The 26,908-nt window shown below is 40.8% G+C and overlaps 1 protein-coding gene and 1 non-coding gene across 2 annotated transcripts in view; one reads left to right on the top strand and one right to left on the bottom strand.

The window, feature by feature from the left end:
* aspm (assembly factor for spindle microtubules) overlaps window positions 1-26,357 on the bottom strand; it is a 28,707-nt gene extending 2,350 nt beyond the window's left edge. The window contains 24 exon segments of the mRNA XM_044200249.1: window positions 1,694-1,848; window positions 3,317-3,509; window positions 3,960-4,151; window positions 4,265-4,414; window positions 4,705-5,595; window positions 5,597-9,766; window positions 10,156-10,350; window positions 11,987-12,115; window positions 12,631-12,779; window positions 13,423-13,627; window positions 14,579-14,791; window positions 14,898-14,983; window positions 15,993-16,138; window positions 16,959-17,134; window positions 18,106-18,236; window positions 19,489-19,630; window positions 19,730-19,797; window positions 19,919-20,158; window positions 20,420-20,566; window positions 20,681-20,782; window positions 20,975-21,070; window positions 23,354-24,929; window positions 25,435-25,578; window positions 25,861-26,357. Of these exon segments, the coding sequence (XP_044056184.1) occupies window positions 1,694-1,848; window positions 3,317-3,509; window positions 3,960-4,151; window positions 4,265-4,414; window positions 4,705-5,595; window positions 5,597-9,766; window positions 10,156-10,350; window positions 11,987-12,115; window positions 12,631-12,779; window positions 13,423-13,627; window positions 14,579-14,791; window positions 14,898-14,983; window positions 15,993-16,138; window positions 16,959-17,134; window positions 18,106-18,236; window positions 19,489-19,630; window positions 19,730-19,797; window positions 19,919-20,158; window positions 20,420-20,566; window positions 20,681-20,782; window positions 20,975-21,070; window positions 23,354-24,929; window positions 25,435-25,578; window positions 25,861-26,136 (9,972 nt within the window). The 5' untranslated portion in view covers window positions 26,137-26,357.
* On the top strand, window positions 21,490-21,561 carry trnah-gug. The gene has a single exon. It is a non-coding gene; the product is annotated as a tRNA-His (tRNA).
* Window positions 26,358-26,908: the final 551 nt, after the last annotated feature.

Consider the following 26,908-nt stretch of genomic DNA (forward strand, 5'->3'; position numbering starts at 1 on the left):
TAAAAGAAATAGTGTACACAATTACATTTACTGTCTCCAAAGTAATGATTCTTTGTGAAATTTACTTGGTAGAGAACATGTGATAGATGCAATGTAAGTCTTCCTTTTTTGAAGTTTGTAGTCATTTTATAATAAGAATTATAGAATCATTTACAAGGTTTGCCTTAAATATGAATAGTTTGATTAATTTCTCTAATGATTTTGTTTTTTTATTTCAGTTTTTTTGTCTTCTCATGAATAAAAAAAAAGAAGCAGACTTTACAGAATGTTCCAGAATTATCCACAATGATGTACACTAAATTGTGAGATCAGAAACCACTAAATTAAAAAAAAGTGTTGGCCCTCAGTCTGAAATTGGTTTTGCAGAAGAGAAACTGAGCCTGAACAACAATTAGCTGAAATAAAGGAAGAGAAAGTCTGTGGGGAAGTGAGATCAGAGCTGTGGAGGAAATGCTCTTCCAGTCTCGGGCATTAAAAGTGATCTTTACTCATTTGTTATTCAGCACAGTGTGCCATATCACTACTGTAACATGAGCTAACAAATAGTAAACTTACAAGAACATATCGAACTGATAAATCAATGTTGTTATAGGAATAGTTAGACATTTTGGGAATACATTTTTTTATTTTCTTTGCGAGAGTTAGATGAGATCGATATCACTCACATGTCTGTATGCTAAACATGAAGCCACAAGACGATTAGCTTAGCATAAAGCGGGGGGGAAGCAGCTAGTTTGGCTCTGTCAAAAATAAATCCACCTACCAGCACCTCTAAAACTCATTATTTAACATGCTGTATTTCTCGTTTAATCCATACAAAAACTCAACTGTAAATACAACAAGAAGTGCTCCCATCCGAGAAATAGCACTGCACAAAATCCTCTGTAAAACCGCAACTTGTTTTTTGTACGAGATATAACGTGTTAATTAGTTAACTTCAGAGGTGCTGATAAGACAGATGTTTTTCCCTTTGGACAGAGCCAGGCTAAATCTTTCCCCGATTTCCAGTCTTTATGTTCAGCTGAGCCAAGTGTCGCCTGGCAAATAAGTGCAATTCTCAAACTGCACATAGAATAATGTGCATTAATTCAACTCAGGAAACACTAAATAGTTTTTGCTGTACACATAACCACGCAGATTCTTGTTGGAATATTATGTTAATAAAAGGTGATTTTTTTCCCCAACAAAGCATATATTGTGAGTAAAAAAAAAAAAACGTCTTTTCTGCTCAAAACTTTGTCTGCTTGGATTTGAAAGTTCAGTTAAACCAAATTCTTTGGCTTAAAAATATATAATGAGATATAATGAGAGGGAGGGTCCTAGCATAATTTGAGAGTATAGTTACCTTTTAAAATTACAGGGACCCAAAAAAAATGCATCAATAAAATATATGAAATTTGAAAAACAAATTATTTTGCTGCCTTCATTTGCTGCTAGCTAATTCACACTTTCAGTCTTTAGGCTGGATGCCATGTGAAGGCAGACCATAATGGCAACTTAACCTGAGGGGAAGGACATCAGGACTAACAGTAACTTTCTACCATCAGGCGAGAAGGAAAAACCTTTTACAAAGTCAACTGATCACTATATTTCTTGTCATCTTCATGTTTCACTCCCTGAACATGAGAGCCTGATTACTTTTTATGGCAACATTACATATATAAAAAAAGAAAGCGCAACTCTGGGTTTGTACCTTGGAGAGGTTGAGCAGGATCTGGATGGAGTAGGTGATGACGTCCATGCAGGGGACGCTCCTGTTGCAGCAGCGGATGAGTGTGAAGATGACGCTGGTGGCTCCGCTCTCTACCAGCCGCTCACAGCATTCTGGGGACAGCCTGGTGGCAGTCTCTGTACACACACACGCACACACACACACACACACACACACACACACACGGCCTTCTGTTAGCGCTCAGGACAAACTGCGCTACTGAAAAGACCGAAGACACCTGAGATCATGCTCAGTATATTAGCCAAGGATACTCAACAACGTTAAAAGAGCTGTATGTAGGATTTAGTGGCGTCTAGCGGTGAAATTGCAACCATTTGAATACCGCTCGCCTCACCCTCCCGTTCCAAGCATGTGGAGAAACTACGGTGACCGCGAAATTCGCGGATAATTTGAAAGCCCTTATCTAGAGCAGTAATTGGTTTGTCTGTTCTGGGCTACAGTAGAAACATGGCGATGCAACATGGCAGCCTCCGTGGAAGGGAGCCCGCTTCCACTGTAGATAAAAACGGTTTATTCTAAGGTAATAAAAACACGACGATTCTCAGGTGATTATATACTAATGAAAACATACTTATAAACATTATATTCCATTTCTGCCTACAGCTCCTCCTAAATGTTACACACTGGACCTTTCAGGCACATACACTTGATAGAATTTTAGATTACACATTTGATTTTGGGAACACACGTTAACCACCTTCTTATGTAATGAACTTATTTTGACAACACAAGCACTTTTGCTATTACAACACAACCAAAACCAACAGAAGAGGAACTTTTTTCCCCCCATACTTCCTAAAAAAAGTCTTCCCGTTTCTCATGCTCAACTCTATTGCAGATATCAGAATAACAGTGGGTACAGTTAGAGGTCAAGTGTATAACTGTAATAGCAATGGCATGACCGACTCAAGTCCCTGAACCTTGTACAGATGTCTGTTAATTGTCCATTGCAACTGTCCCAAATTAAACAAACTGTTTAATCTTGTAACTAATCTTTGATTGCCAAATCCTGGCATTAGTTAGCCTAGCGTTTCTGTAGTCTGATTAGAAATAGTAGGTTAAGAGACATTTGGACCTATCACATGTGAGAGCTGATGAGGCCTCATGGATTGATTGCAAATTGTCTTCCAGATTATACAGTTGCTTTTGGTTTAGCACGTATGATGCATGTAAAAATAATGTATTATTTTATTTTGTATATAATATTTATTTTTACGTTTACTTTCGTGTTTTATATTACAACATTAAAACATGTGGAAGTAATATAACAAAAATACAATACCCAAACTAAAGAAACGTAAAGTAAATTTGATAAAAAGAAATATTGCAAAGCAAAGTGTACTACAAATACTGTATATTTCACCTAATACATAAAAAAAAAAAAGTCAAAACATTTCAGATTAGGAAGACTGTCATGAAGACTTAATCACCAACATTGTAAACTGCAAAAATTTGGGTGGGGGAAAAGAACAAACACTTTGTCGTCCTTCATCAACTACAATAAAAGGTTGCTCTTCCACTAAAGCTACTTTTTACTACGACTAAAAAACTATGGGTGAACTGACAGAAAGGGCAAAGCCTTACCCAGGTTTTTCAGGGCCTCTAGAATGTAGGAGAAGTGTTTGTATCGAAGGAGGTAGTCCAGGGCAGACGACGTCTTGTTGCACAGTTTGTCCTCCTCTCGGACGCCATCGGAGACTTTACGTAAACGGTGTCTCAACTTCACCACCTTGGGATTGTCATTCAGTCGGCGGGAGCGGTGTCCTCTCCACAACGCCTGGAGGGAGAGCAGGAGAGATGGAGAGAAGATCAATAAAAGAAAAACTCAAATTAGTGGTGATCAAAAGAGGTTAACCATTTTATGCCAAAGGGGGGAACCTTTGTGAGGATTGAAATGGTATACCATCCATTCAAACCACTGGATTTTGTTGTTATAAATTATGGCAATAACAGTAATCAACATAAAAAGCAAAATTAAAATAATTATATGCTAATAGCATCTTACATTATGTGCTCTGGCTTCCCTAAAACAGTGATTTTGTCCTCCATCATTTACCATTTAATGTGCAATAGGAAAGAATCTCGTAATGGCCAGTATGAACAGGAGGAATGATCACAGCAATCAAAAACTGTTTAAATATTCGTATGGGCACCTGACTATTGTTTTAAGACACACATCATTTAAGAGCACAGGACTCTGTACCAAATTCACCACTGACTGTAGTACCTGAGCTTTGACAATGCCTTGTTGAACCCTCTTTTGGCGCCTGAGAAGGAGGAATTTGCGGACAGCCTGCTGGATGACGGACGCCGCCTTGTGGCGACGAGCTAACCAGCACCTGACTGCTCTCTGGGCTATAACCACCTTCCTCCTGTCCTCCAGATACCGTCTCCTCTGCTGCATTGCTCTCACCCATCGCTAGGAAAAAAACAAGGGAATAATTTTAAGCAATGTTGTGCTATTCACTGAAAAATTATTTTAAATTCATCAGAGCACTAAAGTTCTTTTCAGTGACAGATTTTTTGCTGTACCTGTATGGTGATGACAGAATGGATTTGTCTTTTGGCCGACTCTAAAGCCCAGTGGGCTCTCAGAGCTCTTTGGATCTTTATGGCACTGAGATGATGGACGACCGCCGATGTGAAACGGAGTCTCCTCTCAGCCTTGGCTCCCTCTAGTACCTGAAACAGAATGGCATGCAAAGGGACTGTAACCTTTTCTTGTTTATCCTTTTTTAGCCCATTTACTACAAATAATTTTAATACGGTCAGCTTCTTTCCAGGCAAGGTGGTTTCCTTGAATTTCAGTATATTCATTAAAATTTTGTCTATCCACCACATTAAATTACCACTTGCTAAGAGACACGCAGTCTGCTGCAATGGATCGCCTGTTTTAAGCAACTTTCAAGTTTCTACAAGGTTAATGAATGCAAACTAAACACTGTCTGGAAGGCAGGAAAAAAGCCCATTACCTGTCGTCTTGCAGTCCAGGCTCTGCAGTGTGTCTGAAGTTTGATGGCAGCTTGTCTCATTCGGTTGTAGTTGTTACTCTCCAACCTACCAAGCTGCACTGCCCGGACCCTCTGCTGAAGCTTCACAATTGCCTCCCTCTTCCTTTGGAAGATACGCCTCTGCACTGAGCATCTCCAGCATGACTGGATCACAATGGCAGCTTCATTTTGTCGGCTAATGTCCCTCCTGACACACCAGCCTCTAAATGCTGCCTGAAGGATGGTGGTGGATTGTTTCATTTTCAGGAACTTTTCTCTGTCTCGTCTTTGAAGAATACAGGAACGATAGTATCTCTGGATGATAACGGCGGACAGACGCATGGCCTGGAATTTGACTTCCTTACTGTACTTTCTGAATGCAGACTGGATCACAGTGGCAGCCTGATGCCAACGAGCAAGCTCCTTTCTGACCTGCTGCCCTCTGTAAGCTGCCTGAAGGATGACTGCTGCTCTGCGCATTTCCAGGTATTGTGTTCTTTGTGCTTTAGCTGCGATAGTGGCCCGATATTTTTGCTGAATGGTAAGGACAGACAATTTCAATTTCAGATACTGCTTGCGTCCGGAGTAGGCTCTGTAAACTTTCTGGACGACACAGGCAGCATGATGCCTTTGTTTGATGATTCTTCTGGATTTCATTCCACGGAAGGCAGCTTGTAGTTTAATTACAGCTTTCCTAACCTCTTGATAATGTTTTATCTCAACGTTTCTCTGTCTCTGGGCTCTGAACCTCTGCTGTAAGACACATACTGCCCAGCATTGTCTCCTGAAGGCTAACTGCTGCTTATGCCTCTTGAAGTTTGCTTGAATGGCAGTAGCTGCCCTGTGCATCTTGGCAATGTTGGTTCGACACACAATGACCTCTGAAAGCTGCCTGAAGGACAATAGCGGAATGTCTCATTTTCAGGAACTTTTCTCTGTCTCGTCTTTGAAGAATACAGGAACGATAGTATCTCTGGATGATAACGGCGGACAGACGCATGGCCTGGAATTTGACTTCCTTACTGTACTTTCTGAATGCAGACTGGATCACAGTGGCAGCCTGATGCCAACGAGCAAGCTCCTTTCTGACCTGCTGCCCTCTGTAAGCTGCCTGAAGGACAACAGCAGCAGAGCGCATTTCCAGGTATTTTTGCATTTGTTCTTTTGCTGCTACAGTGGCCCGATACCTCCGCTGAATTGTGAGAACGGAGGATTTTATGGTAAGATAGTGCTTGTGTTCACAGTGTGCTCTGTAAGCTCTCTGGATAACACTGGCAGCCTGATGCCTTTGTTTTATGATTTGTCTGGTCTTCATTCCACGATATGCAGCCTGTAAGACAATAGCAGCTTTTCTGCACTGTTGATAATGTTTTATCTCAACGTTTCTCTGTCTCTGAGCTCTGAACCTCTGCTGTAAGATACATACTGCCCAGCATTGTCTCCTGAAGGCTAACTGCTGCTTATGCCTCTTGAAGTTTGCTTGAATGACAGTAGCTGCCCTGTGCATCTTGGCAATGCTGCTTCGCACACAATGCCCTCTGAAAACTGCCTGAAGAATAATGGCTGAATATCTCGCTTTCAGGAACTTTTCCCTTTCTTGCCTCTGAAGAATACAGGAGCGATAGTATCTCTGGATGATAATGGCAGACAGACGTATGGCCTGGAATTTGACTTCCTCTCTGTACTTTCTGAATGCAGACTGGATCACAGTGGCAGCCTGATGCCAACGAGCAAGCTCCTTTCTGACCTGCTGGCCTCTGTAAGCTGCCTGAAGGATGACTGCTGCTCTGCACATTTGCTGATATTGTTTCATTTGTTCCTTTGTTGTTACAGTGGCCCGATACCTCTGCTGAAGTTTCACAACTGCCTCCCTCTTCCTTTGGAAGATACGCCTCTGCACTGAGCATCTCCAGCATGACTGGATCACAATGGCAGCTTGATTTTGTCGGCTAATGTCCCTCCTGACACACCAGCCTCTAAATGCTGCCTGAAGGATGGTGGTGGATTGTTTCATTTTCAGGAACTTTTCTCTGTCTCGTCTTTGAAGAATACAGGAACGATAGTATCTCTGGATGATAACGGCGGACAGACGCATGGCCTGGAATTTGACTTCCTTACTGTACTTTCTGAATGCAGACTGGATCACAGTGGCAGCCTGATGCCAACGAGCAAGCTCCTTTCTGACCTGCTGCCCTCTGTAAGCTGCCTGAAGGATGACTGCTGCTCTGCGCATTTCCAGGTATTGTGTTCTTTGTGCTTTAGCTGCGATAGTGGCCCGATATTTTTGCTGAATGGTAAGGACAGACAATTTCAATTTCAGATACTGCTTGCGTCCGGAGTAGGCTCTGTAAACTTTCTGGACGACACAGGCAGCATGATGCCTTTGTTTGATGATTCTTCTGGATTTCATTCCACGGAAGGCAGCTTGTAGTTTAATTACAGCTTTCCTAACCTCTTGATAATGTTTTATCTCAACGTTTCTCTGTCTCTGGGCTCTGAACCTCTGCTGTAAGACACATACTGCCCAGCATTGTCTCCTGAAGGCTAACTGCTGCTTATGCCTCTTGAAGTTTGCTTGAATGGCAGTAGCTGCCCTGTGCATCTTGGCAATGTTGGTTCGCACACAATGACCTCTGAAAGCTGCCTGAAGGACAATAGCGGAATGTCTCATTTTCAGGAACTTTTCTCTGTCTCGTCTTTGAAGAATACAGGAACGATAGTATCTCTGGATGATAACGGCGGACAGACGCATGGCCTGGAATTTGACTTCCTTACTGTACTTTCTGAATGCAGACTGGATCACAGTGGCAGCCTGATGCCAACGAGCAAGCTCCTTTCTGACCTGCTGCCCTCTGTAAGCTGCCTGAAGGACAACAGCAGCAGAGCGCATTTCCAGGTATTTTTGCATTTGTTCTTTTGCTGCTACAGTGGCCCGATACCTCCGCTGAATTGTGAGAACGGAGGATTTCATGATAAGATAGTGCTTGTGTTCACAGTGCGCTCTGTAAGCTCTCTGGATAACACTGGCAGCCTGATGCCTTTGTTTTATGATTTGTCTGGTCTTCATTCCACGGAAGGCAGCTTGTAAGACAACAGCAGCATTTCTCTTGGCACTCAGGGCATGCATCTCCACTCTCATTTTCTGGATGGCTCTGTAACGTGCTTGCAATACATTGGCAGCCCAGTGGAGCATCTTGAAGTAGGTTCTCTGCTGGTACCTTCGGAAGTGAGACTGAATTGTTACAGCTGCAGTATGCTGGATACGCAACTGCTTTCTGACCTCACAGCCTCTATAGGCTGCCTGCAGACAAATGACTGCCCTGCGCTTTGACAGATAGTCCAAACGGTTTTTTCTTGCCAGTGTCACTGCTCTGTACCTCTGCTGACAAACCAAAGCTGCTGCCTTGATAGCTAGGAACCGATTCCTTTCCCAAATGGTGAGAAACTTTCTCTGAATGATTGTAGCAGCTCGGTGCATCTCTGCAATCTTCCTCCTGGTCCTGTAGCCACGATATGCTGCCTGGATGACTACGGCTGCAGATTTCATTGTTCTGTAGCTCTGCATCTGTTGATCCCTGAGCATTTTGGCCCTGTAGTGTTCCTGAATAATGATGGCAGCACACTTGGTGGCAAGGTAAGCCATACGCATTCTGTGCATCCTGAATTGAGCTTGGATTGCTTTGGCAGCGCTGTGCCTCTTCTTTAGGTCTTCTCTCACTCTAAATCCCCGGTAGACAGTTTGTATCTTTATGGCAGCCTGCTTTAGCTCTCTGTACTCATTTTTCTGTTCCCTGCTGACTAGAAGAGCTCTGTATCGGCTTTGGATGATAATCACTGCACTTTGTAGGAGAAAATATTGTTTCCTACATAAAAACATCTTAAATGAAGACTGAATGACAGTCGCTGCCCGGTGCCTTTTCTTCAGCTCTGCCCTAACTCTCATGCCTCTGAATCCAGCTTGGACAGTAACACAGGCTGTTCTCATGTGTAGGTATGCTTTCCTCATCTCCTTTCCAGCCACATAAGCTCTGTAGTGACGCTGTATGACTACAGCAGCGGCCTTCTTAGACCTGTACTCTACTCGCGCTTTGTGCCGATGGTAGTAAGCCTGTATCAGTGTTGCACATTGATGCAACTTTTCTATCCTCTTCCTGTCAGCTCTGCCTCTCCAGTTAGCTTGTATAGTGAGTGCAGCATTTCGAAGAGCATCATAATCCTTCTTTGTCTTGCGAGCCAAAATTGTAGCTCTGTACTTTTGCTGTATCACAGCTGCAGCTTTTCTCAAGAGAAGGTAGCGCCTTTGGGCAACATGCTTCCTAAAAGCTGCCTGGATCACTGTTGTTGCCTTGTGTCGTTTCTTCAGGGACTCCCGAGCCATTTTTCCACGATAAGCTGCCTGTATGGTAATGGCAGCACATTTCATCCTCACAAACACTTGCTTTTCCGCGTCTCTTTCCACAGAAGCCCTGAACCAACGCTGGATTATGACTACAGCACATCTCATCTTCGCCACCTGTTTTCTGACAGCATGCCCTCTGAAGGCACTCTGAATGACAATAGCCGAGTGGTGCTGCAGCTTCAACATCTGAAAGCAGCGCCTCTGTGCATGACCTCTGTATTGGGCTTGAATGAGCACAGTGCTTGTCTTGACCTTTCTGTATTGATGGAGACACCTCTGCATTCTGTACCAAGACTGAATCCTTACAGCAGCAGCAGTTCTTGCAGCCATTTTTTTCTCATACCATTTCTTAAATACAGCTTGTATCACTTTGGCAGCACGGTTTTCCATTTCTGTTTTCTGGGTTTTCCATCTTCTGTAGCCTCTCTGTATTTTCACCACTGCAGTTCTAAGGGATAGATAATGTTCCCGATTTCTTCTTGCAAGAGCCCCTGCTCTTGAGTACTTCTGAACGACTGTTGTGGCCCAGCAGATTCTTCCATAAGCAAAGGCTGCCGTTCTCATTCGCCATTGTGCTTGGACAACAATGGCGTAGTATCTGAGGCGTTGATAAGCCCTCATGGCTGAAAACATCCTCCATTGAGCCTGTAGGGACAAGATACGAACCATCTATTCAAAGAATGATTACACAAGAAGGCTTCAATATGAACCAAGTGGCCTTGTTATAACAAAATGGACAAAAAGGCAAAATCACAAAATGTTGACCAGACAGCATGTAAATTCAGCACCAACATAAATGTGTCATTGGCCAAACTCTTTTACAACTGGAATCAGTTTGAGGTAAGAAAAACAAAATCAGATCAAGTCAATACTGAAAAATATACTTTTATTTCTACTGTAATATGTGTTATGTGATATTTTTCACTTTGAATCAATTCTAGATATTTACCCAACAAATGACCAAGTTGGACGTGCTAAACAATTTAGAGTCTTTAACAGCCCCTCTCATTCTCACATATGTAATAAACAGCTACCTGGATGACAGTTGCTGCTTCATGTTGCAGAGCCCGAAGTTGAGCCTCTTTTTTCAGCCTCAGCCTGTTGCGGGCTACGTAACCCCTCCAGACTGATTGGATGATAACGGCAGATTGAATCTGCCTCTTAGCTCTGCGCTTCTGGAGAAAACTCCTCACAACTACTTGGATTTTCACAGCAGCCATGTTTCTTTCCTGTTTCCAAACAAAAATCAAGAAACAAGATAAAATTATTGCTCATCCATCACAATATGGCTCATTTCTTTCTTTACTGACATCTAGAAAGGTGCAATGTAACTTATCTGAAATACCAGTGCAACGAAAGCTTTACTGCAGTTGCTTATTTACACATCCAGCAGTTACGGAGCAACATTATCTTTCATTTGGAGTCTTGTTTATGTCCACCTGGTGAACGTAAGTCCAATATTCACTCTCTTTTAGATTTGTTTTTGGTCTCTACCAACCCCTGAGGGAAATATCTGGCTCTTTAGCTGCTAAATGCTCCACTATGTTCACCAGGTAGTCTCTGTCTGGCTGCTGTTTGGTGCTGACCAGGTAGTGTACAGTGGGTTTTAAAAACTTTTTCACTGAAAACAGCTGCCTGCTGTGGCCTATGAGGGCAGGGAGAGTGAACCAAAACAGTAAAGTTTTGGGCAGGATGGCTAAATTTTTTTAGCTGAAACTCAATATAAAAGCTCTGTAAAGCTGAGGCGAGCTGCAGATTCAGCTGATAATTCTCTCTAGTTTCATCACTATGAGCGACCTCTTTCATATTGTCATTTGATACATTGTTGTCATAAAAATGTCAATTATAGACCCTTTAAGGAGACAGAGCCATTTTCAGGTTTGTGCACCCGATTGACCTTTTTAATAATTCAAAGATAGCACAGTGCTTAACGACTATATCACACAAATATTATAACAAATAAAGCTTACTAAAACTTATTTGTAATGTAATCATTAAAATAAGGAAATGATAAATACGGTAAATATTGGGCAGCATTTCTTTAAGCAACTACAAGGAGTTTTTAACTTGTTAAATTTAAAACTGATGCCTCTATTTGACCTACATAAGCAAACAAAACCATCAGCAAGAAGATTGGCTATTTCTATATAGGTATTGCAAATGCCTGTCACTAGGTCCGATTCCCCGCGAAATCAGACAAAACGATTTGCGGCACGCACCACGCAGACAAAATGAAAATATAATATTAAACATAAATTGCGTCTTTCACTCGCTTCCAAAACAAATGCATGGGCTAGCCATATCAAGATGTTTACGACACAAGGCGGTGGAAACACTACTGCTTTTCTCCACAGGGGCCGCCAAAATCAACACAAAATGGCATCCTTGTAGTTGCTTTCATTTATCTGCACTTAAGTGTCTTTGATCCCTTTTATTCAAATATTCTATTTAGTTAAATACAACAAACAGCAGTGACAGAAATTACTTTTAAAAGTAACATGTCCACATGGCAACAACAATAGTGCAACCATGACCAACCGAGTAATTACTGGCACTCTTTAGTTTTTACTGCAACCACAATGTGGTCACAAAAAAAATAAATAAAAAAATAAAATAAAAATCGAACAAAGCACATTAAAATAGAAAATAAAACACAAAAAGATAGAAGAACGCAAAACACTGACACACACACATACACAACTGAAACAGCAATTGCAGATTTTTGGAGTGTCTGTACTCTGTCCAGACATAAACGGCTAAAGTCTCAGCCATGATTGAAATTAATTTGCAAAAATAAATGGAATAGAATAAATTAGATAAATAAAACTCCATCATTTTGCAGTTGTACCAAACAATAAAACCAACCTTGTAGAGCTGTAGATGTTTCTTTAATCTGTAGGTCCTCCAGGCGCCCTGTATGACCCGAGCTGCTCTGGTTTCATTCCGCAGGTCCAGAAGACGAGCACACAGGAAGGACAGGTAAGACATCACAACCTGGAAATAAACAGATGTGGATGAAGGAATCCTTGTAGCAGGTCACTCTGGTCTTGACACCAATTTTCAGACATCTTGGGGTTGTTCGAGTATATATTTTCACAAGATTATTGTTGTGGATGTTGACTTCTTTACATCTACTGTATTTAAAAAGATTTGATGATGGATTTAGAGCAACGATTTTCATGGTGGTGCTGCACAAAAATTCATTAGTCTAAACCCTGATCACTTTATCCTATATTAATATAATAGTCAGTGAATTTTTCATATTTGAAAAGATGGATACAAAATATGTGACTGGACCTGGTCTCAGATTTGACTTTGCCATGAAAGGTAATGGAAAGTTGATAAGCCACAGTGAAGACATGATTTACTGTATACTGTGATGAAAAAAAGAGTTAGGTGTTCAATCCCTGACCAACTAATCTGCATTTGCCTCTTATAAAACAGCTTGGACAAGTAAACAACAAAAGATTTGCTGCAGAGGGGAGAGAAAACCTCCGGTCTGGTCTCACCTTCTCATTGGGGATGGTGTTGGACATGTCAGATGGGTTGATCATGGCAGGAACTCCGCCCAAGAAAGACACAGCAGTGTTGACCAGTCTGAAGTTGTTTTTCTCATTCTCCAGTAGCTCTTTAAATTCCACTGATGGAGAATCTGGGCCTGTTCACAAAAATAACACAGATATTGTCATTACAAGTCAATCACTTTCACTCCAATCTCTTCAAAATCTCCTTTAAAAAGTCATACAAGTTTACAAACATAAATCTAACTTTTGAGGCATGACATTCACTTCTCTCTAAACTTACTTACTATCAAAAATAATAATAGTATTTCTATCTTTTGAAACAGAGAAAAATCAAGTTAAGGTGAAAACACTTTGAAAATTCATTGAAAAGTAAAAAAAAAAAAAAAAAAAAAATCATTCAGTGCCAAAAGTTTTACTCAAATGCAAAGCTCCACAAGTGTGATTAATGATTGTCTACATTTTGCAACAGGATTGTTTACTGTGGATAAAGCCAGCAAAAAAATCCCTAACTAATGCAATGATTGTGTAAAACATGTTGGACAATACATTCTGGTTTATTCTTGTGTCAGTATTCATGGATTCCCTGAATGTCTTATTTCCCCTCCCTAAATGCCTCAGACGTTTTATCAAATTCCATGTTTTCCACACTCTAATGCACCACAAATGTCTGTGATGTGCAAGTATAAACATCCACTTGAACATTTAAAAAAAAAACAAAAAAAAAACGTAAATCCAAACAGACAATTGCACTGAAGACACAAGACAGCTGACAAGTACCGTTCAAGCCTGTCGGCAAGGAGTCAAAGGAGTTGTCGGAGTCGCTGGCTGAGCAGTTGAGCTCCAGGCGGCCCCTGGGTGAGCACTCGACAGTCTGAGTGGTGCTGTGACTGACAGCCTCCTCTGGCAGGAGACTGGGGTGGTAGTGGTGGATAAGGTAGCAGAGGACGCGGCCATCTGAGAACGTCACAGTGAAGTTCTCCACCTGCACAGACAGACAACACACTTAAGTTACTGTTCTTAAAGTACGACTTGCGAGACTGACTGATGGCTGACTGATTTTGGGCTATAAAAATAAGCTTGACAACAGTGAAACTATTGTTTGTTGGGCCAAAGGTTATGCTGTGTTGATGTCATGTCAGATTTACAGTGTATAAGGTGCTAAGAGAAAATCTCTCTCATATCAGTCCCTTAATGGTAATTGCAAATTGGACAAGTTGAGTGACTACCTGCTGTTCTCGTGTTTAAAAGTGTATTTTGAATCAACCTGTTAAAGACTTGGTAAAGGCTAATGTTTTATTTTAGGGATGTAGGAATTAAACAACTAAAGGATCTTAAGGCATAGAGACAATTAGTAATAGAAGGCAAGACAGCCTCTGCAAAATAAATAGAGAGGGCACAGACCGAAGAAGACTGACAGCAAGAAAACTTTGAAGCGAATTTCTGCAAACTGCTTGCTTGGATTGTTGCACCAGTAATTGATTCATTAAACAACATTTATCTTGATTTCTTCTTTTGTTCTATGGATGGCAATGTCAGTCGGTCGGTCCACCAGTTTGGTCCAGAGCGTAATATCTCAACAACTATTGGATGGATTACCACGATGATTGGTGCAGGCATCCATGGCCCCCTGAGGATAAATTCTAATTTTGGTGATCCTCTGACTTCCTGTAGCACCACTGGCAGGTTGTCATTTTTGGTTCAGTGTGAAATGTCTCAACTTTAGGATAGACAATGTCATGATGATTAATGAAATTTGGTCTAGACTTTTCACTCAAAGCCACAATTCATCAATCATCCATGTCCCCCTCAAGATGACATGAAATCACTTTCGTCATTGCGCCATCATCAGGTCAAACTTTTGTCCAATACTTCAGTTTATGAGCAAATACCTGCAAACTAATCACATCACTGAAAATAAAAATTTCAAACTCACCTTCAGATTGTAGAAGTCACACACAGCTCGGACCCAGTCCATCAGCAGGGTGATCTTGGTGCTTCTGTGTTCATATGCCATCCTGGTCTTTGCAGGACTCGGCTGAAGGCCCCGATCGGCCCTCAGAGACGCCAGCCTCCGTTTGGACCTCAAGGTTCTCTTTAGGAAGCCGATTTCCTCTCTCAGCTGATCCTCGTCCAAAATCACCTCCACCTTAACAGATTATTTGATAACAGCATATCAATCAACTCTTTCCACGGGTTAAAAAAGTGACTTCAATTTTGTGAACTACCAATTGGAAATAAAGTCCAATACACACATGAAACGCAAAGATGATTTTCCACAAGAGGCTCAGTGTCTTCTCTCTGTGTCCATCCACAATGTCTCTGGAATCAATGGTGGAGCCTGAAAATAAAGAAGCAATGCTTAAAAAGGTCCAGTGTGTAGGATTTAGTGGCATCTAGACTTTAAGCAAAAATGGCAAACATTTTATGGTTCCCAAACATGAAGATGTTTGGATTTTCTCTGTTTCATATCATTGTAAATTAACTATCTTTGACCCACTGCTAGTGCTGAAACAATTAGTCAATTCATCATTTAGTCAACTGACAAAAAAACTATAAGAAAAAAACATTGTGTAATATGCTGGTTCCACCGTCTCAAATCTATCATTGTAAGTTGAATATCTTTGCCTTTGGACAGCTGGTTGGACAAAGAATTTTGAAGACATTGCCTTGAACCTTGGGAATTAGTGATGGAAAGTTTTCACCATTTCGCCAACAACCACAGACAGATTGATTAATAGATAATGAAAATAATTGTTAGTTGCAGCCCTATATGATAGTAAATTTCATGTTTGTCCATTAATGACTGTTAAGCGTTAAATGCAGCTATTACTGAAGCCATTTTATTATTTAAAAAGCCAATTTAAAAAGGTATTGTCGTTTTTGTGATTAAATTGATAAAGCAGGCAAAGTTATTGTGTTTAACTTTACTAATATCTTGAAACAGTACCTTTCGTCCTCGTCGACACATGTTCACAGATGCAGAAGTGCACAGGCACAAACAATCATATTGTCACATAAAGTTCACACACATCAAACAGAGTCACAAGGGGAAAAGCAATCCAATTATGTCGCTGTTCAATAGCTGTTTGTGATCAAACACAAAAAGGTGTGCAGTGAAATGGCAGGTGTTCATGCTCAAGTGAACGATTTAGTAAATTAACAATATGCACTAAAGTGCCACAGTGGTGGAAAATACAGGCCAGTATGAATCCCCAATGAATATGTAACACTTCTGTTAAAGAAAACATCACACAGAATCATTAATCTCATTTTGTGGAGCGCAAACATGCTTTCAGGTTGAGCGTCTCCCCATTCTGCTGTTTGCTCAGAACAAAAATCATAGTTACCGTGTTCATCCTTGAGGTCGACCCCTTTGCTTTTGAGCACTTGCAAAGCCATGTCGACATTGTGGACCTTCTGCAGGCGGCTGATGGCTGGCAGACGGAGCTTGGTGGACAAACTCCAGTCCTGGATAAGGAGCTCCATCACACGCCTGGAAGCAAACCCCACATGAAAAACAAACTTTATAATGATGATGCATAAGAATCTTTGTTTGCCTCTATCTTTGACATCTTTGGTGTTACAACTATATAAGTGTTTATTTAACTGACAGATTTTTAATTTAATTTTATCTTTTACAAGATAAAAGATCTTCTAGAAAGGTTTCGTGTACTTTCCACAGCTGAGCGACGTGCAGACCAAACTCATGACCGCACCAACAAACATGCAAGCTTACAGACACCCAATGCAGTATAAAAACAACCACTTCCACAGCCGTTTTGCAGTATATTTGACCCTTCAGTCTGCCTTTTCCTGACAAGGTTATCATGTTGTTCTTTTGACCTTAAATGGCTGTGTGAGGTCCTTTCACGCTTAATCTTCCTTAAGCCAGGGAAAGACCCATGAAGAAGAAGTCTAGTCTAAAATAAGTCAAAGAATACTAGTCTAATCACTGGAGAAGAGATTTACTCCACAAGTATCTGCTGGGTCTTTACTATTACATTTTTCAACCTGTATTTCTGTGCATTACAGGGAGGAAATACGCAAAAAAAATAACTTATAGACAAAATAAACAACAGACACATACACACGAGATTGAACTATTATCAGAGAGCAATACTGTTACATCAGCAGGGTAGTTAGAGAGAGCATCCTTCAGTGAGAATCCAAGGGAGGAAATCCCGACTCTGCTGAACACTAAATCTCTCCCAGCTGAGGGGGAACTGCTGTGTAGCTGAGCCCGACCTCTGAGAAAAGCGAATATCCCAACAAGGATCAGAGCATCACATTAAAATTCACAACGTCTCACTCACACTAGACGAATGCCACATTTCAAGTCAACTGCCAAATTCTTCACCGCGAAGTTGAACTCGTCCAGGGGCATCTGAACGTGGGAGACCGGTAAGCCGAGGAGGCCGAGGTGCCGGGGGAGGATCCCCTCTCCGCTCAGGAAGTCCCTGGAGAAGGCTAGGAGCAGGTCTTTACTTGACTAGAAAAAGAAAAAAAAAGTAATAAAATAAAAAAAAGCATACAGCATGGCAGAGGTTAATGCAACCCAAAAAGATCGAATGAGAGGAAACAGTAATAAACAATGTGAAAGTTATCATCATAACGTTGAAAGAGGGATTAAAATTCAGAAAACAAGAGGATTGTATTTAAAAAAACACACACACACACACACACACACACACACACACCCCTTCTCAGATACAAGGGTAGATAGACTCTGTACACATTTATTATGTTTTCTCATTTGAAGCCCACAGCCCTGGGCCCAAAATAAATTCCTAAATAAATCTGAGCCAATACATATAAAGTCACTCAAAGTAAGATTTGGTACATCAAAATTCTAAGAATGACATAATTGATCTCTTATTAGAATTAAGAATAAGGTGTGAAAGCACCATGAGTGTTGGTCTCAGCTCCCAAATGATTTATGAGGCAGGTCAAGGTAGTCAAATAAGCACTGCACAGTCATTTAGACAAGTTAACACTGTATGACGCTCATATAATTTTGCTCTGCCAGACTCAATAATCAGATTGACTGTTCTGCTGACAGAACTGACGACTGAAGCTGACAGCATCACACAGAAACAGACGTTCATCACACACAGTTAAGCCCTGATCGAGCAATGGGTGGCTTCATTTTTCTGAACCCAATTTCTTCATTTATGTGGCTTTGAAAGCTTTTATGTCTTAATCATTATATACTAAAACTTAAGCTTAATTTTCCACTTAATTTTGGTATAAACAGAATCAGGTGTTAAAAGTGGATCTGAGACAAGGTACAAATACTAAAATGATGTGAAAGAACAATGCAAAGTTTTTATATTGTCACTTAACAAATTTATGATTTGACTTTTTTGATATGGCTGTACCTTCGGCCTTTAATGAGACAACGACTGAATGGTTTTCCATGTATTTAATGTTTGTTGGTGACATGGGAAGGCCTTGGCCTACCTTGAACTCTGCGTCCAAACAGAACAGACAGGGGTTGTGCTCGATCAGGCGGGACTCTTTGGCTTTGTCCAGGAAACACACCAGCAGGAGCAGCTTCTTCAGAGTGAAGCGAGAGAGCGCCTCCTCGTGGCCTAACCAAGAAAAGGTAAAGAGATGTTAACACATTTGTTTTGTTATACTAGAGGTAAATCTAACAGTTTTAAATTAATTCCCTAATTTTCATCATAACAGGTCTTAAATGAAGAGGTACTCAAATTTCAATTTTCTAATAAATGACCACAATAACTATCCTTTAAAGTGTGTGCTCAGTGGGATTCAAAGAATTCCAAACTAACAGAAAACCTGGAATTACTTGACCATTATAGCAAAAGGTGGATTTTTGGGAGGGCAGAAACTTTATATTAGTATATTCATATTCAAGAATTTCAGGAACAAAAATTAAGCTTGGGAATTTGGGATATTTTCTCCAATGACGTAACAGTGACCTTTAAATTCCAGTAGAACTGCAATGATTAGTTGCTTAAATCAATCAGTCGACTGAAAAACAATAAATTGGCAACTATTTTTTAGGCAAATTCTCCAAACATTCTTTGGTCCCAGCTTCTCAAATGTGAGGATTTGCTGTTTTATATAAATGTAAGTTACTGTAGATCTGACAAAACAAGATATCTGAAGATGTCACCTCAGACTCTGGGAAATTGTGATGGACATTTTTCATGTTTTTCTGATATTTTATAGACTAAATGAAAAATCGACAAACGACCAAATAATCGGCAGATTAATCGATAATGAAAATAATTGTAAACTTGCAGCTTTAAATTTCAGGGAATTCTTCAACTTGCAGCATTTAATGGGAATTATGTATACAAGTGCAACCCATTGCACACACTGTATTATGGTTATTATTTAGTTGGTGACTTTTATTACAGATGATTTTTAGCATCATGCACACTGATCCACCAACTAATAAAGTACATGCTCTAATTTAGGAGATATCTGCAGAGAATGTCAGTTGTTGTGCTGTCAGCAGGAAATTAAAAAGTTTTGTTTATGTCAGTGAAATAATGGCAAGAAGTCAAGTCATTTAATTAAAAACTCATACCCAAGTAGTTAATTTTCAATTTGCATCATAAGGGTTTGTATTTCTGTCTGCTTATGATATGGCAAAAGAGCTTTTTGTTTCCGCTTGTGTGGGAAAGGGGAAATACAACCTGAGCTGATAACCCACTCAATATCCCTTAGTTACTTTGGATTCAAATATACTACAAGTAGTTCCCAAGGAAAGTCTACACCTCAAATTATTATTGAAATGTTTGCAGCTCTGACAGTAACATGCCACAGTCTCCAGGTCAGACAACACAATAGCCAATGCTCTTAAATTACCGTCTTTGTAAAGGTGAGGCACTTTTGCGTGTCTGAACGCAGCAGCGATGTCTGGGTTCCAGAGCAGCCGCTGGAGGATGAACATAGCCAGACCCACGGCATCACTGTTGCTCTCCAGTGAGATCAACTCCCCATAGATTGTCTGAGAATGAGAAACATTGTGTTTAGCAAGCATAGCAAGGATAGGGAAGACACTAACAAAATAGAAAGACAAATGTTAAAAACGCTTATATCAGAATACCTCAAGTCCAATCCGTAACCACAGCGGATTGTATGAAAGAAGCCAGTTGAGGACTTTTCGGCGTTCACCTGAAAGACAACGAAAAACAAGAAAATAATGATGCTTTCAGGCTTACCTGGGGTCTGATAGGAACTTCAGAGCATTTGATAACCCTACATCGGCAGGTTTCATTATATAATGTTCATTTACCTATGTCCTTCCAAAGATGGCGGTCTTTTCGGATGAGCAGCCTCTTGGCCTCCACCTCCAGTTCAAGCTTCTGAATAGCTTTGACCATGGCCTCAGATGTGAACAGCTGGCAGGCAGAACGGCGGAGGCGGTTTAGCTTCCGTCGGGCCGTGTAGGTACTGAAAGACATCTCCTCTTTGGTGGGAGCTTTAGGCACACTGAACTTGTCATCGCTGCCCATGGCAATGGACACAGCGCTCACTACACAGGAAACAAATGAAAAAGGCAAAGTGTAAGACTTATAAAGTTCCTTCCACAAACACCTAGAGTTAAGATACTCAGTCAAATAAAGATTCCACGGCAATAATTACTGTGTTTAAGTTGTAAAGTGTTCAGAGTGAGCCCACAAATAATCTGGAAGCTACTCTAAGAGCGTGCTGATTTATATATTTCTTGAAACCAAACACTACACTCATTATGTTTGAGTATTGAAATACTGCTAAATGTCTGAATGGATGTTACCTTTAGTGACTTCAGTGTTGACCTTAAAGTCATCTGGGGTGAGGACGTAGTTGATCCACCACGTGAATCCCGTCTCCTGCTTCTCGATCCACCTCTCATCATAGAACATGTTCTTGGCAGCAAACGGCGTCGGGTGTCTCGGAATGGCTGGAAGAAAAGAGTAGATGCAGAAATCAAAATAATGTTGTAAGATATACAAAAGCTAAAATACCTTTTCGCACACACCACAAAAAGCTAATTTTACAATGTTCCATCAAATACCTGTTTGCGCTGGCTTAATGAAGGTCAGCTTTGACTGCGCTACAGCAATAACTTTTGCCGTCTTCACAGACGGAGCACCAGATGACTTCAGAGACTGGGCACCTGTGAACAACAGCAGAAAGAAAAAACAAATTTCGCCACAAATTAAGTTGGCAAATTGGACAAAATATGATATGCGCAGCTGCTTATACATTTTAGCCCTCACTCACCGACAGACTTACTCTACAAGAACAGCAATTAACTCTCATTCGAGAGGTATTCCCCTTCAGAAGGCAATTATACATAATTTTATACCTCGTGACGTGAGTTTGGAGCTCGATTGCTTTGCCTGGGCAGGAACCACAGACCGTGCAGTCTTTAGAGATGATGTAGTCATTGAGCGCACCGAGCCTGGAGGGGGAAAAAAAAGTCTTATAGTAAATAAAGAGAGTCCAGAAACAAGGCAGATGCTTAACACAGAAGTTCCAATACATTTTTGGACATAGATATTCAAGAATTTTCATTGACTTCCATGCGTGAATGTACAATTCCCATTAACATCCATCTGCAGAGGCTGATCTAAATATCTGACTCCAGGGTGTCACTTCCTGCAACCATCAGTGAGGATATGTAGAGTAAGAAAACTAGAGGTATTTGCAGGTATGTACCGTCAAAAGGTATTACTATTGCAACTAATCTGAACTTGACACACGCCTAGATGCCTTCCCGCTTTTTCCAATTACGACATTGCACAAAACAAAACTTGTTCACTGTCAGAGGAGTCAAGTATCTCCGTACAGAAGCGGAGGCCCCTATCGGAAAGACAGCTCGCCGTGATCGTATAGTGGTTAGTACTCTGCGTTGTGGCCGCAGCAACCCCGGTTCGAATCCGGGTCACGGCAGCCTTTTGAGGAGACACAGACATTTCTACTGAAAGGAGAAATAAGTCTTGACCAGCAGATATAATTACAGTTTAAAAATGTACTTTCGAGGTTTGATGACTTGCAAACCCCAACACATACTGCAAAATGACATTGCAAGTAAGTGAGCTGCTTTCAAAAGTTAAGTATTTCCATTTTCTGCTATTTTATACTTATGCTCTGCTACATGTCAAAGGGAAACATTAATAGTACTTTTTACTCCACTATATTTATCTGACATCTTCAGTTACTAGTTACGTTACAGATTCAGATTAAAAATACAAAATATAATAAACAAATAAATTATGTTTTATTATTATAGATGAAGATCAGACTTAATTGATCCCCAGGGGAAAATTCACAAGCTACCCAGCAGCATATAAATTAATTAAAATGATCCACCTTTACCAGCTGCAACATTAAAGTGATGCACACATTAACACATCAATAATTAGAATCCAATAATATACTTTCTTCTGAAACGGACCATTCTGCATAGTGAGCACTTTTACTTTTGGTACTTTAAGTATATTTTGATGCTAATACTTTTGTACTTTTATTTAAGCTTTTAATGCAGGACTTTTACTTGTAACTGAGTATTTCCACACTGTGGTATAGCTACTTTTACTTAAGTAAAAGACCTGAGTACTTCTTCCACCACTGAAAATGTTACTTTACTTAAATGCCAGTATTACAGTATTAATGTATTATTTTACATGATGATATTTGTAAAATCGTAGTCTATCGAGTATCTGTTACCCAATAAATGTAAAAAGTACAATATTTTTATCTGAAATGTAGTGGATTAGAAGTATGCCGTAGCATCAAATGGAAAGACTCAATAAAAATGCAAGTACCTCAAAATTGTACTTAAGTGTATAGTACTAAAGTGAAGTTTGCTCCAGAAGTGGGCTCCAGGTTAAAAAACAAACAACTGTGAATATCCCATTTTTCCATGGCCTTAACTTATAAAATGCTCCAAACTCAAGACCTTTGTGTTGTGATGCTGAAGCGAAAATCTGCAGAATAATAGAGAATACGATGATCTCTTAAGATCACCTTTTAATGAACTTAAACAAAAGCACACCGACTTAATGCCAATGCTTTTTTACGTAAAGCAAAACCAAAAAGGTATGACATTTTCTTAACTTCTGGTATTGACTGCATATCAGGTCACCTGAAACTTGAATGATGCACTGATATGTGCACCATTCATGTTTTATACACTCAGTTGCCAGTTTGTTAGGGGCACCTAGCTAAAACTAATGCAGTCTAATACAACAGTCCTGCAATTAACCCTACCTTCATGACTGTTATAATGTTCAGTTTCTTTATGATGATTTTGGAGGCTGTAGTTTGTGGCGCTGTTGAACTGTATTGCATTATACAGAGAGGTGTTTGTTATTTAGCCTTCCCTCATTGATATGAATGGGGTGGACATAATAATAGAAACACAGTCAGTCAGTATAAAGCAATACAACGCAAAAGTGCCACAAACTACATCCTCCAAAATGATCAGAAAATTGAATCTGTGCCTCTATCGCAGTTTAAAGAAGTGAACATTATAACCATCATGAAGGTAGGATTTAATGCAGGACTGTTGTATTTGACTGCATTAGTTTTAGCTAGGTGTACCTAATAAACTGGCAACTGAGTATACATCTTGAAGCTTTGATGCACCTGAGAGTGCAGATTTAATAATCGTTTAATATGCAACACAATGTATTATCACACATCCTAACATCCAACATATACATACTTCACATTTGCTCACCTGCTGTTCTCGGCGGTTGCCTCTGTGATGCACTTCTCCTCTCCTGGACTGATCTTGAGTGCTCAGTTTTTGCAGCTACCACCCTGCTCCTTTTGACACGCTCCGTTTTCCCAGCATTCTCAATCTTCCCGTCACTTTTCAAATACTCCTCACTCTTCCTCTTCTTGCTCTTCACTGCCATGTGAATGGGAAATGAGTCTTCCTGAACGGACGAAGGTGCAGTTGGAGACAAGTCATACACATTTGATGTGAGGTTGAGGTGAAGAGGAGAAGATGAACGAAAGGGCGACGGAGAGGAGACAGTGAAAGCGATGGGAGCAGCGACTGTAGGCGGTGGGGAAGTGACTGAGAAAGAGAAGCGAGCAGGAGCCATAGATGGAGGGGAGGCGACAGGGAAGGTAATGGGTACAGGCGAGCCGTCGAGCCGTGGAGTCAGGCTGGAGGAGGTCAACTCCTGGGCTTGATGTCTGTCATCAAACAGGGAGCTGGCAGTCTCAGAGCTTTGCCATCCATTGGTTCCTGTGTCTGGGTCTATAACAGGAAGGCTTGGGGTGCCTGGTCCAGACTCGCACTGACTGCTGCCGTCAGACAGCTCAAGTGTTTTCTCTAAGAGTCTTCGCCTTGACTTCTTTATTTTCCTTCCACTCGAACTGTTTGACTCCACTGGTGCTTTGCTCTTAGTCACTGTGGCAGAGGTAAAAACAGACCTTTTGACCCGATCTGTAGCCTCATCAGCCTCTGAAACAACAACAACCTCATTTACAACAACCTTTTTGCTGACGAAGAAAGTAAGTCTCGACTCACTGGACTCTGCCACCTGTGGGCTATCAGGTAGGGTATTGAGGACATTTCTGTCGGGTCCACAGCCATGATTCCCACTCTTAGATTCCAGTGAATCTGAAAAGCCACAGCTCGAACTAGTGTCTCGAGGGCTGGCGTTAATGTGGCTCAGATCAGAGTCAATGAGGGCCAGTGCATCTTTCAAAGATAGAACTGGGGTTCCGGTTAACACACTGTCAGCATCATCAGAACCAGCCACAGACTTTACAGTAGCAGAAAGTGGGCTATCTGACTGAATATGAGGCATGAGCTTCTTAAACCTCTCTGGTGTCCCGATAGGCGACAGCGTCCTGTTAAGCATTTTGGTAAGATCTTTGTTTTCCGCACTGGCCGCCAAGGCATCTGGGCTTGCAGACATGTTGTCAGAGGCCATCAGCTTTCCGGCTGGGATGAGTAGGACAAGAGGAGAGTTCCCCTGAACATGATGGATATTCTCCTGGTCCGACAAGCCGAGAGACCGTTGCCTCTGGGTGGAATTCAAGGCCTTCTGCTCCTCTGATATCGGAGGGTAATCGTCAATGGGACTGTGCTTGGAGAGGGACCTCTCTCTGACAGCTTTGCCCTCATTGAGAGAAGCAAGTGGGCTGCGTGGCTTTTCCCGTTTGTACTGTGGCTTTCGGGACACTTGGAAGGTTTTATTGGCTGCCATCTTGAGCGATTGTTCTGTTTTCTTTCTCCTGGGTGCAGCTACTTTTTCACCCTCTCTTTTGTTTTTAATTGTGTCCCATAAGCTTTTCTGAAACACAAAAGAAAAATATACAAGGGATATGCCATGTCAAAATGACAGTATTGTAGTTTCCTGATTATGTTTGAATAAGAACTGTGTAATCAAACTTTTTCTACAGCTTGTGCCAGGTTTAACTAAGTTTAGGGCTTTTTCAAAATCTAGTAATCTGCCGACTATATTTGCGATTAATCGTTTGTGTAAATAACTGTTAAGAAATACCCATCACAATTTCCTAGAACTCAAGGTAATGTCATAAAAGATCTTGTTTTGCAAACAAATAGTCAAAAATCTAAAAAGATATTCAATTTACTATGATGTTAAGACAAGAAAAAGCAGCACATTTTCACATTTGAGAAGCTTTAACAAGATCATTGATACATTTTAACTTAAAAAATGACTTCAACGATAAATCTATTATCAAACTAGTTGCAGATACATTTTCTGTCAACTGATGAATCGACTAATCATTGCATCATAGCTGTAAAGGCCTCTGTGTTGAGCTGAGGATATTTACCTTTTTCTTTTTTGGTGCTTCTGCTCTCCCCAGCAGAACAGCCTGGTGCTTGAGGACCCCATTGGCATTGAAGATGATGAGCTCTCTGATTCCACCTTCTTCTGTTGGAGTCCAGGTTACTGTCAAAGTGAATGAGCCCTCAGGCTGCAAACACAAAAACACAAGGAAAGATGTGGACCAACTGCAGTCTTATGCAAGGAGGACAAAGCAAAGATCATTAAGAGTATATTCATCGATGTGTTTATTCAACTAGGGGAAAAAATACAGCAGACAGCAGAGAGATAATATGTTAACTTGGTTAATGTCTGAATTTGGCATAACAAAGCTCCTGAGGCTCCCAGGCTCTGTGGGACATGACCTTTCCATGAAGCACGTGAATTGTGTCCCTTCATGTAGAGAAAAGCTGCTAGCTAGCTATGAACATACCTGGATCGTGAAAGTGTTCTGGTCCACAGAAAAACCTTTACTTGAGGGGATCCTCTCAACAGTAACCTCCGCTTCTGCATCCTCTGTGGGGTTCTCAATACGGAGAACAGCCGACTTGGAGGATCCCAACTTTACTGCTCCAAATGTCACAAAGGGAGCCTTTGAAAATTGAATCAAACTCAAAATCGGAACATCATTCTCCTTGTTGGCGTCGTCTCTCTTTACTGGACTGAAGTCTAAAAATCCTCTCCGTGTTGAAGTTACCGTTTCTGACATTTTAAATTAAAAAAAACAAATAGCAGTAGCTTAACAGAAAGCTACATGTTACGTAGTTAGTTAAACGTCTAGCAATGAATTTGCGCTGAAACTAATGTTGACTGCTTACTAGTTCGGCCCCGATACACGCAAACGTTAAAACACGCTTCCTTCGGCAACATACTGAAGACGTTCTAATTTGAAATTCGGTCGTGTTGTTTTATCAGCCAATGATAAGCGAGGGATAGCTACGCCTTGTCCAATGGGTAAAGAGAATAGATCGAATACATACATATACAAGGCTATCTACCAATCCGTTACCGACTGCATTTTTAAACTGCCGGAAGCCACGCCCATAGTCTGAGAGACAAAAAAAAACGAAGCTGTGTCACTCTAATCTTATTTTTCGACACCAATAAAACCAAATAACTAATTTATCCTCTCACTTATTTTGACCAAATTCCACCTAAACCGAAAGTAATGCTAAGCACCAGGACTAAGATTGAACTATTCAAAATGTCCGTAGATTAGAACGCATGAGGGGTTTACATCGCTCCTCTAAACCACATTGTGGTCCAACATTTTACTATTGAGAGATATTGTAGGTTACTGCTCAATCGGGTTGAACCGAAAGTGTCTGACACGAATAATATAACCCTGTCTTCTTTGTGTGCCTGACTTTTGTGAATATTAAATGCTTTTTCAATTACGACACTGCACAAAACAAAACTTGTTCACTGTCAGAGGAGTCAAGTATCTCCGTACAGAAGCGGAGGCCCCTATTGGAAAGACA

The sequence above is a fragment of the Siniperca chuatsi genome, linkage group LG6, assembly GCF_020085105.1.
Source record: "Siniperca chuatsi isolate FFG_IHB_CAS linkage group LG6, ASM2008510v1, whole genome shotgun sequence".
NCBI lineage: Eukaryota > Metazoa > Chordata > Actinopteri > Centrarchiformes > Sinipercidae > Siniperca > Siniperca chuatsi.